Source organism: Hermetia illucens, chromosome 2, assembly GCF_905115235.1.
Source record: "Hermetia illucens chromosome 2, iHerIll2.2.curated.20191125, whole genome shotgun sequence".
Classification (NCBI taxonomy): domain Eukaryota; kingdom Metazoa; phylum Arthropoda; class Insecta; order Diptera; family Stratiomyidae; genus Hermetia; species Hermetia illucens.
The window spans coordinates 102387774-102399978 of NC_051850.1; the positions used below are offsets into that span (position 1 = coordinate 102387774).

At 39.0% G+C, this 12205-nt stretch overlaps 1 protein-coding gene across 1 annotated transcript in view; it reads right to left on the reverse strand.

Moving 5' to 3' along the window:
• Positions 1 to 294: 294 nt before the first annotated feature.
• LOC119649348 (cubilin homolog) overlaps positions 295 to 12205 on the reverse strand; it is a 62015-nt gene continuing 50104 nt past the window's right edge. Inside the window, exons 22-28 of the mRNA XM_038051456.1 lie at positions 7871 to 10731; positions 3166 to 3336; positions 2899 to 3106; positions 2703 to 2845; positions 744 to 1023; positions 580 to 683; positions 295 to 522 (exon numbers count right to left, since the gene is read on the reverse strand). Of these exons, the coding sequence (XP_037907384.1) occupies positions 406 to 522; positions 580 to 683; positions 744 to 1023; positions 2703 to 2845; positions 2899 to 3106; positions 3166 to 3336; positions 7871 to 10731 (3884 nt within the window). The 3' untranslated portion in view covers positions 295 to 405. The remainder of the gene's footprint in view (positions 523 to 579; positions 684 to 743; positions 1024 to 2702; positions 2846 to 2898; positions 3107 to 3165; positions 3337 to 7870; positions 10732 to 12205) is intronic.

Below are 12205 nucleotides of genomic sequence, written 5' to 3' on the forward strand. Positions count from 1 at the left end.
TATTATCTTCTTTTTGAAACACTCGGGTCCAGTTGTAGACGATGACTGACGTCAGTTTGGACTGATTGTGTAGAGTTACACATCAGTCCATCAGTTTTTCATCAGTCAATTCTCGATAGATTGATTACCATCAAACTGATGAAATACTGATCGTGTAGGGTACGCCTATGGGACTGGGTAAGTTCAAGTTTATTAATCCAACACTATGATCAGCGCAACCTTTAAAAAATGTTTTTCACCATCCCATCATTCAGGCGACTCGTAATCATTAGTTCACTCAATCAATCACAAGAATTAAACTGATTAAGATTTGTTTATTAATACTTTTATTTTAATGCATACAATCAAGTATTGATTTTATAGTTCCTAAACGATGCTTACAATGATTTCATCTGTAATTTGCTCTTATCCTCTTCTCCTTGCTTCAAAGCTCCCATAAAATCCTAAGCCATCAAAGTGCACTGATTGCTTAAAAATAATGGACAGCCGATTTGATTCGCTGATATATTGATTGGGATTATCCTAAAAATGGTGAAAAATAATTCATTGATATAAATCAACTGTATCACAAATACTAACTCCTCCACAAAATTGTCTCTTCACCGTTTCTTCTCCTTGAGAGTTGTCTTCAATCAGCTGTACATAATCTGTCCTGCAATTGACTTTGGCTCCCATATCGAAAACTGCAACAGATATGCAATTATATAAAGCAAAACCACCATTTTTCATTGAAAGTCATTCACCAGAGAAATATAGGACAATTTTCGAATTTTGGGCTGATTGTATATTCCATCGGCACGTTGTCGCATTTCGTGGACTAGATGGATATAAAGGACTTGATAAAGTTCCATGTGTGCCATAAAAATCTCCGCCACAGCCCAGTCCAGCATTTGTACTCCAGTACGTGACGTCAATAAATATTGATATTGAGCTATCGATCGACATTCGAATTTTATTTGTGTCCGTGTAAACCGGACTTGTCAATGAACTATTTATCCTTTGATTCGTGTTCAGATCGAATAGCTGTGGAAGAATAGAATATGAAGATTTTTAGCGACAAAGTCAAACAAAATATTCTCTAATGAAAATAAAAATATATAAAAACCGAAATCTATTATTTATAATCTATCAGTGGATAGTCTCGTTGGCTGCGTTGATTTCGATAAATAATCTCTCCCATTTGTACCGACGGTCGTTAAATACTCTTCACGCAAACTCCAAAACCTTACGGTGGCTCCGGTGTTTGCAATTTGATGTGCAGATGGCTCAGAATCGTCGGTTTCCTCGGAACTACCAGTAGTAGTGTCAAATTTGTGGCAATTTTTGGAGTTACTGTGTAAGCCACGTTGAAATGCCCTTGCAGTCCGAAACAGGAATGCACTGATGGCTGAAATTGAGGTTTTCCTGATATGCATTGCATGTTCACCTCCTCTCTGGACTTAGCAAAATAAGCGTGCGATTGGTCACTGTGTGAGAGATGCTTCTCTAAGGCTTCGCTTTGCTGCACTAACTTGTACAACTCTGTATTAGTTGAAAGTTAGAAGAGTTGCCTTTGAAGGTTGTGTCTCCTGGGTGTACCATTAACAACCAGCTCCCATAATAGTGCATACACAATCAAGATGATATTAACCGATCATCCGTGGCATCCCGGTGGCGAAATATAGATGGAAAAGCAATAATTGCAATTTACCGCTAAACGCTATTATACAGACTTCATAAATACCCAGAACTTCTGGAAGGAATCAATGCTTGACTTGGTGCTTTGATGGGTGCTTCACTGTCCAAATCCCTGCGACATCTAAAGCTGGTACTGAAATCGCATTTCTCGGGGAAGAATAAAATAAACACATCAAATGCGTTCGTCGTTTCTTCACTGACATAGTCATTTGGACCAAGAACGATGAATGGAAGTCGAAGACAATACACGATAAACACCTGAATTGTCTCTAACAGTGGTTCGTCGTCTCCATTTGTTGAACAAATCCCTTTGCTCAGACGGAGGGATTCAACTGAAGAAGCTGGGAAGCTGCTGCCGAAACACGTATTTCGTCACTAATAAAGATTTACTGATTATAAGGAAGTTGGAATTTGCTTACTTTTAGAGTAGGAGAGAATTATGTTCGCGGCCTAGGATGGCGCTTAAATTGAAATGGCAGAAGTGGAGAATGACCAGTACAGAGTATATGGTTCGGCGTTAGAAACATTGGATCATTTGATTTCTGCTTGTAAGATGATGATGTCAGTGCAATACATGGATAGGCATAATATCGTGTGTATCAGAATCGTTCATACAAGCACGTGGCTGACCATAGAACCGCGCCCGGTTTACTTATTTGAACAGCAAGCAGTACTTGATAGTTCTGCTTACGAGAAATTTTAACTAATCGCCATTTTCTGCCACACAACAGCTTCGCGTACATTACTGATGTTGCTATGCTGTTATAATAGCAATATTGAGCGGAAATACGGTAAGATAAAGTGAAATCAAGAAAGTAGTTCTCATAATATTGTCAATTACAGGTCACGATTTTCCATTCTTATACTTTATTATTATTAGACTCTCGCACAGTCTATTTGAAGTGCATAATTCTGCAAACGGGGTTTACGGAGTATCATCCTAATAAGCTGTCTGCCTTACTTTAGCTCACTTATTTACCTACTTTGTTGGATCATTATTTTAATCTTACTCTGAGCTTACTCACCTTTATATAGTCTTCGCCCCTATCCCAATAAAAGGGGAAATATAAAGTTATCGTGTAATTTTCTGGAGTTGAAATGTACACTTCACATTTTGTGACCTCCTGATTGATGCGTCCACCACTGCTCGTGTAATTTCTCAAGCAAGCTAAAAAATGAAAAATATTTATATTTATATTTATAAAAATTGCTCAAAAATACCTGAAGAATGATGTGCTGTAATTTCAAAGCCAGTATGTTGGATTTCACTGTCTGATTGGAATTTTATCGTTAGTGTTGAGAAGATAGAAGTATAGTCGGATGGTGTTGAATTTCCACAATATTTATAATGCTTAGTAATCTCATAATCATCATAGTAGCCGATTGGTCCTCTCAGATATTTGTCTGTAAATGTACGCTCAGCATATGACTAAAATATAAAATGAAACGTAATAAATATGAAAACAGAATTTTTCAATAGAGCTTTACATCTCTTATTTCCAGGAAATCTTTGCAACCATTCTCACCGCCACTGGAAGCCTGCAAATCGAATTTATCAAAGTGCAGATGTATAGTTCCAATCGATGTTTTGAGGTGCCAGTAACATACAGTGTCCGCTGGATAGAATCCATTGATTTCTGGCGATTTTAATCGGTATGTCTGAAGTTTAAAAGAAACGATTGCATATAAAATCAAATAGTGGACGGTTATATCGTAATTTTTTCAGAAAGCGATGAAAAAGCCAAACTAAAGTCTTTCTTCGATTTCCTAGAAAGAGTTCAGAGTTCGTTTCAAAATAAGATGCTTAACGGGGTTTTTCGGATGTGAAGGTTTTCTGAAGTCAGTCTTTTCTTTTATATATATTTTAAAAGCGGCATATGTTGTGTGTACTGTGTACTGTGTAAATTTTAGATCGAAATTTAAAATATTTACAAAGTTACAACAAATAGAAGGACACGCGCCATGTTGACGTGTCTATAAACAGGTTTTTCTCGAAAACACATTTTTCAACTAGTGGTATATATGGTTGTCACACATAGGCGCCATCGTTCGCGGTTACTTGAAATGCCCTTCAGTGTCCTTCATGACTTCCCGAACGCCCGCACCCCTCCTTTACTTTTCTGCACCAAGTGCCCTTGAAGCGACCCACTGTCGTCCCAGGGTTATTTTAGTTATTACCTTTGCGACGGCAAGGAGCACGCAGATAACCCTCCAATTGTCACGTTCAAAACGGGCGCATTCTGGAGTTTTAACAATCATCCCCTTCTTCCACTATCTGGAAAAGATCTCGAATTCCCAAGATTTCGGTACGAGTTCCAGCGATAAATGACTTTCTGTGCAGACCATCAAGCTCACCAGTTTTACTTCGTTTGGGTGCATTAACGGCCGAAATGATTTCTTTTCTGCTTGGAGGAACAGTCCGTATCCGCATACTACGGTCATTAGCCATTTTATCCACAAGAGAAGGAACCTCACCGAATGTGATAAAGTTAAGAACCGTGGTGAGGTGTCCTTTCCACCTCTTTAGTTGCTCGTCATCGTGGATGAGAAGCCGACCGTTGACGTCCTTCGAAAGATTTGCGACCATATGCAAGCTCTTTCGTGATGCGGTATATACTTCTGAAATCATTGCGTTCTGCGGCATCTTCCGCTTCCCTGACTAGCGCTGCTCAAGATGAAGAAAGCGAGCAGTTTGAGGGCCCTTGCGACCTTTGCCGAGGAGCGTGCCCACATTTCAAAAACGAATCGTAATCCGTTTTCGATAGCCAGAGGTTGTGAGGTCAGTCCCTATCCGAGGCGTTGTTGACGTTTCGGTAGCAATAAGCTTTCAAAATTTGCAGGTTGCTAGCCCACAAATTTATATCAATTTTAGTCGCCCCTAACAGCAAGTAGGGAAGACTTTGTGTGTATTCTTAAGCCTCAGCTCCCAAGGCCTAACTAGTGGGCAGCACAACTAAAATTCTTTTGAATCAATCGATGCCGCCGAAATTTTTACACATTATTTCACATATCAGTAATTCTGGGCCAGACTCCGATTATATATTTTCGTTAATAATTTCTTACTTTTATTCTGCATTTTTAATAAAGAAAGAGGCGATATTTGAAATTTCTGTTTACAACTCCGGCATTTATATGTTTAGTCAGATATACTATTATATATTACTTATATTCGTGGTCCGGACGATAGAGACAACATGCATATATGTCGCTATAATTTCCCGAAACCATTATTTTTCTTTTTGGTCTTTTTCAGATAAGACATGGAGGACTACAACTTAACTCAAGATATGAAGAAACATGAGGTTATCGTAGTTATATGTGCAAATCACGTTTTGCGCAGACGACAGTCTATGTCGAAGCAAACACGGGAACAGCGAGTTATCCGATCAAAACGCCTTTTAAACAAAATTAAACACTCTGAAGCGCCTAAGATGTTATGGTTTTTTTTATGAAAAAATCTTTGACTAAGACCAAAAGGCCATCCGCAGAAATGACAGATGGCTCTGTTACGATCGTACAGAGGTTCCTGTTGCCATGCACACGAAGTTTCCAGCTACTGTTATGGTTTTGGGTGTTGTGAGCAACAAAAGGACATGTTATGCCACCTCACTTCTTCACTCAAGGACTTCGAGTGAATACTGTTGCATACATCGAGGTTCTAGAGACAGTAGTGAAACCCTGGATTGATAGTGTTCGCGGTGACAGCCCATACATCTTTCAACAAGACTTTGTACCTTCACACAAAGCGATAGCGACACCAGATTGGATGGCTGAAAATTTCCATGAACACATAATACCGAACTTATGGCCGCCTAGCACCCCAGACCTTATTACGTATTTGAACATGAAACCAACAATAATCCCCTCTGACAATCAGGTCAGAGTGAATACTGAAGCCATTCACAACACAGCCCTCTGTAACACCTATAAGGGGGAAATGGGTGCCGCAATAACCACAGCTAACAGATGTCCTGAAGATGGAGCATTAACAAATGATCTTCACGACCACTTGAAGAGCGTTATCATTGATACGGCCACAAACATATTTGGCCCTAGCCGCAATTAAAGTCGGAATGGCTGGTTTAATGATGAATGTAACCTAGCAACGGAAAGGAAGAATGCTACATACCGTAGTAGTAATATTGCATTGTCAAAGAACGCGCAGAGACCTACCAAGAACTCCGTCGAACGGAGAAACAACTTCAGAGACGGAAAGCGAAAGCCTGGGAGAATCAACAGGCTCATGAATGGTATTGCGTGTTGCGCCGGGCGTATTTGCATTGACAGAATTCATGTCCGAACAAACAAACAGATTCTACTTTCCTTTTTTCAATGATTCGGAGATTCCACTGAAAAAAAGGCAGCAAGTGACTGCCGAAATACGTATTCGAGAAAATAAAATAAAATCATTGACAAAAGGAAAAGTAGAATCTGTTTATTTGTTCGGACAGGTCTGTGAACTCGAAAAGTACAGGGAGCAACCGCACCAGCCGCGAAAGTTTTACCAACAAGTCAGCAGGACCAAGCCTTGTACACCTCGATGCTCACCCTGCCGAAACAAATAGGGAAATCTGATTGATTGGGTGAGTATTTTGATGAACTGCTCAAAAATCAAAATATCGGCGACTTGGAGGTCCCGCCAAGTGAAGATGGCGGACAAATGCTGCCACCAAGAAGCATAGAAGCAACGGTCTGCGCAAACTACTGGCTTAAAACCCATAAGTCGCCAGCAGCCGATGGGATTACAGCTGAAATGGTTAAATATGGAGGTGATTTACTACACCAAGGGGTTCATCAACTGATGTTCAAGGTGTGGGACAGCAAATCAATGCTTGACGACTGGTAACGAGGTATTATCTGTCCCATACATAAAAAGGGGGATATCACGCAGTGCAGGAATTATAGAGGTATCACGTTGCTGAGTACCATCTATAAGATATTCTCCTCTATCTTGCTAGGCCGGATAGCCCATACCAAAGAGTCTTCCCTCCAGGCAAATCAGCAACAGATCAGATTTTCTTTCTGCGGCATGCGATGGAAAAACTGTTGGAATATGGACATCGGTTGCACCATCTTTTCGTCGACTTTAAAGCCGCCTAGGGCAGCATAGCCAGGATAAAACTGTACACGGCGATGAGAGAATTCGGTATCCCGTCGAAACTGATAAAACTGATTAGGCTGATCCTGACCATTGTGTGAGGCCACATAAAAGCAGCAGGATCACTCTCGAGACCAATCAACATCATCAACGGTTTAAGACAAGGAGATCCCTTATCATGCATCCTCTTTAACCTGGGTCTGGAGAAATTGATCTGCGATGCAGACGTATGGCTAGACTATATTGACATTATATTGATTAGATTCCAAAGTCGACCCCATAATAGTTACGGAGGACTGGAATCATTGGAGCAATAACCATCTCAGGAATCACATTCTATGGTGTACAGATGGATATAATTATAAGTCAGAAGATGGCACTGAGATACATGGAGTGAGTTCAAGATACGACATGTCAGTTATGTTTGCTATGAATAGTGTGCTGGGGGAATCTATGGAGGTGGTGCGAACGTACCGAAATTTACATTCTCTCTGAGAGTCAGGCATTGTTAAAGGCTATCGTTTCATGCCAAACCAGATCTATGTTAGTATGGACAATGAGACGCCACAGCGGTTGAAACCACGTGAGACTGGAACTCCAAGTAACAAACTCGTTGATGGAAAATGAGAGTAGGTGATAAGCATAGCAATTTACTACTACGGAATGACAACGGATGAAAGCAACCGAAACTTTGATAACAATTTAGGTATACGATAGCTAACAGTTAGTATATTAAGTACTGAACTATCTCAATAAGCCCTAGCAGGAGTTAGCGAATCTAACCGGCGGTCAATGCCATATGCAATGTATGCAATTCGGAAAGTAGATTCAGGACTTCAATTTTATTTATAATAAATAATCTCAAAATATAGATATAGACACATATTGAGTATAAGAAAATTTGTCTGGTTTAGAAACATTTCGTTTATACATAGAATTAACCAACAATTGGTCTTCAATCTTTATTAATCAAGAACGGGACACACTTGTCTACAACGATCCCTGAGTTTAATCTAACCGGAATGTTCTTGGCCTTAGTCCAATTTTTTAGTGAATTTCGGAAAGAGTTAAAATTGTTATTTGAGTTTTGCTTACCTCATTGGATCCTGCATTTAAAGTAATTTCCGTAGCTCCACAAACTGATTTAAAAGCCGTTACTCGTGCAACTACAACATAATTTTGTCTATAGTTCACAAACGTCCTTATGGATAACTCATTTCGGGTTGAAGTCACTTTGCCTGGGAGCATATTTCCACATTTTCGCGTTAGCAGCTCCCCATGCAGATTTCCATCGCGTATTTCGACATTGCTACAGGTGCAGTTAGTGCAAAGCTTCAAGTCAAAATTTAAAAATTCGAGTTGAATTTGATATCCTTCCGGCGCATTAAAATTTACATTGCAGTCAATTAGATTATTTGAAAACCCAGTTTGATTGATTGTCGTTGAATTGCTTTCAGTGAGGAAGTATTCAGCGTCGCAATTAGTTATGAAATTGATTGTCGCCTCAAATCCTAGATCACCCGTGTAGGCGTCAGTGAGCACATGGATGGTAGTATTAGTTTTATTACTTTTAATTGACGAAATTCGATCGTGTAGTTTTCCGCACAATCGTTTCGATTCGGATTTTTGTGAATTGTCCGTGGAATATATTTCAAAGAAATCTTTACTACATTCGTATGAACTTTCAAGTTGGAAGTATTTGAAGGAAATCACAGTAATCATATTTTCTGGTGCGGTTATATTCCAGTAGCAGTCTAAATTGTTGGGATATTTCTTGTCGTCATTGTAGGGTAATTGTATTGTTTTACTTTGCTTTACTATACCACCGCATTCTTCCAATCTATAATCTAACGCGAATCCGACACCTTCAATATATTTGTCCGATTTGAATACTAACTTAATTTTTTGTGATCCGTGGAACTCCTTTGGAGATCGAAGTCGACAAAACAATTTTGGTGAACTCCAAATACCTGTTGCACTTTCAAATTCGGATACAGATAAACTATCCGAATTGCATGTCGGGGAATATTCTAAATCGACTAATTTTAGTGTCATGTGAATCACTTTATTCACAGGAGCAACGAGTGTATAATTACACGTTAAACTCGACGGATAATGCCTGGGGTAATTTGGAGATGTTATCGATTTAACTTCCTCTGTTACATTGAAAGTGCCTCCGCAAACTGCTTTTGATCGTAGAGAAAATCCATCACCAGTCACTGAATTGTCGGTTCGAAAAACGATTTGCACCTGGTTTTCGTAAGAAACTATTTTATCGGGCAGCTGGCGTCCACAAAACCGCCCTAGAGATGTCCTCCCATTTGAATTAATACTTAACACTTCGACGTAGTCTTTGGAACAGTTTTGACTTTGCTCTACGAAAAAGCGATTGATAAATTCCACTTCTACGTGAAATCCGGTTAAGGCTTTGATTTGCCACATGCACTCCATATTATTTTTGTAATTTTGAGCTTTGAAATCTATAGTGAAAGGCAAAATCACTATGTCTCCGCCACAAGGTGTTTCCGGTGGTACTACTTCGATTGAAAAATTCGAACTGGTTTTATATTGTTGCGCATAGTATGTGACGAGAACCGACCTTCTGAACGAGTAACTGAATACGGGATCTCCCCTACAGAGTTTTCGGTAGTTACCTGCAAGGTCATAGTGACTCCTGTATACATTTAGATACTCTTTATCGCAATTATCCGAAAAATTGGCGTTTATAGTAATATTTCTTAATTTTCCAGTCATTGTACGCAATTGCCAAGTACACAGAAGCTGACCGTAGTCTTCGTTAAATTTAGGTTTCACCACAGTTGTACCTTCCGATAAATTTTCAATTATTCCTCCGCAGGCGTGGCGCTTATAAGTCATTGAATATGTAACGTTTTCCCTTAGGTCTCGTTGTGTTTGAATAATTATGTCCTTGATGGGAAGACTTTGAATCTCATTCGTGTAGTTCCCACAAAGGTTTCGAATTCCTAACCAGTTGTTCATCAAAAACCGTATTGTACCTCGCCTAAAACAAGCCCCCATGGTCCTGCTCGGACTGCGCAAAGTGGTCCATACGGCCAGCGTTTCATTTCCACTCGATTTGAAATAGTAATCACAATAGTAAGAACGTATAGATTCAGGAAGCGACGTTATTAAGCCGTTATCTTCATCATGAGCCAATGAACATGGAGATGGAGTATTGGAAGAATATTTCAGCTTTAATCGCACTCCAACTGCTGAGTAAAGCCTGATGAACATTTTATTGTGAGTTGAGTAGATTGGTTCAGTACGATTCCAATTAACAGTTGTTATTAGAGAGAATGGCCTAAAATCATTGAAAAACTGCAGTGTGAAATTCTTTGATGCTTCCAACTGGATAATATCCACTTTCACTTGGCGTTCAATTGGAACCGTTATTCTCCACGTGCATGTACTAATCCGAATCCGATTTCGTTCTAATGGGCTAGGGAATGTAATCTCTCCATTTTGAGTGGTGAATGATGCACCACAACGGCCGTACAGAGAACGGAACGTAATTTTAAATCCACGGTATTTAATGTTAACACCGAATGTGACGAACTTGATCATAATCTCATTTGTATCATATGACACCGAAGATAAATTGCTATTACCATATACTCGCGCCAGTTCGTAATTGGTGTCCACTTCATTATTTGTCACAGGGTAAATGATTAGGTGATCGTTCTCCGTTGAATTATCTGAGTAGGGAAGGTCTATGTCGTTGAATGTTAAATTAACGCGATAAAGTTCATTGACTTTAATCCTATATTCGCATACAATGTTTGTAGGATATCCTCCAATATTCGGATAGTTTAATGATTTTACTTGTCCAGAGTATCCAGTGTATGTACCACCACATTTCGCAATACCTATAGTAGCTTTAAATCCGTTTCTCGGATCTGGGATCTTGGTGACAAATTGTAACCTCATGAAATTTCCTGAAAGAATGGAATATATCATACCATTATCATACAAAATTCAAAATAACAATAGAAAATGTTGAAATTGTCAAAGATGGAAGGGTTACTTATGGATTGGATTTGAAATTATAGGAACACTCAGTATCGTCAGTAATAAAAACGATCTAAAAGTATTTGTAATTAGAAGAATGGAAAAAAAAGAAAGAGGCAATTTTGACCTAACCTATTAGGATTTTAACCAAGTTTCTTAGTATCGTGCTCCACATTATAACTTATATTACTACTATATTTTGTACTTCTATAATGATCTTAAATACCTTTAAAAACATGCAACTAATGTTAAAAATAAAAACTATTTGCATATGTATTTTTTGCACATAAGAGGGCAGATTCGTCTTCCGGCGCATTGCTTAAATTTCTATGGTCGAAGAGAATCATTGCAAATGTTCGACTTTCTTCAATCAATTACGCGGGAACAGTTATTGTTGTTGTTGTTTCATTGTTTTGATGGTGTTGGTGTCGTTTATATGATGCATGGAATGGGAAAGCATACACAAGAAAACCATTTAGGCGCCAGTTAGTTACCTTGAACCTAAAACGCATATACGCCATCACAATCTGTGCCGTGTAGAAATTCGATTTGCTCCTCCTGTATGGAGTCTTCTTGGCTCAACGTGATTATAGTTCGAACAACTCCATCAACCGTGAGACAACTTACGAAATAAATTATGCGATAGACGGACAGCGAACCGATCTTAATAAGATTTTACAAAGCTTTCAAAAAAGGTATGATTGGATTCGTTTCATATGATGCACAGCAATATCAATATCCCATGAAAACTAGAAAGCCAGTAATTTATGGAAAACGTTTCCGATTTAAAAGTAAAGTTCTGAGGAATACTTTTCCATCATAAGAAACTGTTCTGTTGTACTTTGATAGCTCTTCATAATGGGAAATCCGATTAGAAACCGGTTAATTCTTTATGTATTGTTATTTCAAAAAGAATAATGCGTTTTCGTCCCTTCTTTCCGAGAAACATATACTCCTATTCTGCCTCATGTACCTGTAGGATGGCGAAATTTGTTGGCTGTCTTAGGATTGTAAATCTCGTTGCATATTATAGCCAGCAATGGAATCGCCGCTTTTTTTTTAATGTGTAATCTATTCACTACTTTCGCTTCTAATCAACACGTTCACGTATAACTGCCGCGTGAATAAGATCATCACATAAAGGAATTCGATTTGTTCGAGATTCAGATTCGATGACATACAGCGATCTTTAAAGCTTCCAATTCCTTGCGTACAGATATCTGTCGTCACACCGACAGGATTGCCCTCTAACTAATGAACGACAGTTGGATCATAAAAGCGATCCGCGTTAATCCTAGCGGATCGAAGCCTTCCGCCTCTGTAAGTAAATGCGGACACAACAAGACGTCCAGAAAGTTTTTGCAGGCATCAAAAGGCAAAGAGAGTATTCTGTTCAGGGGG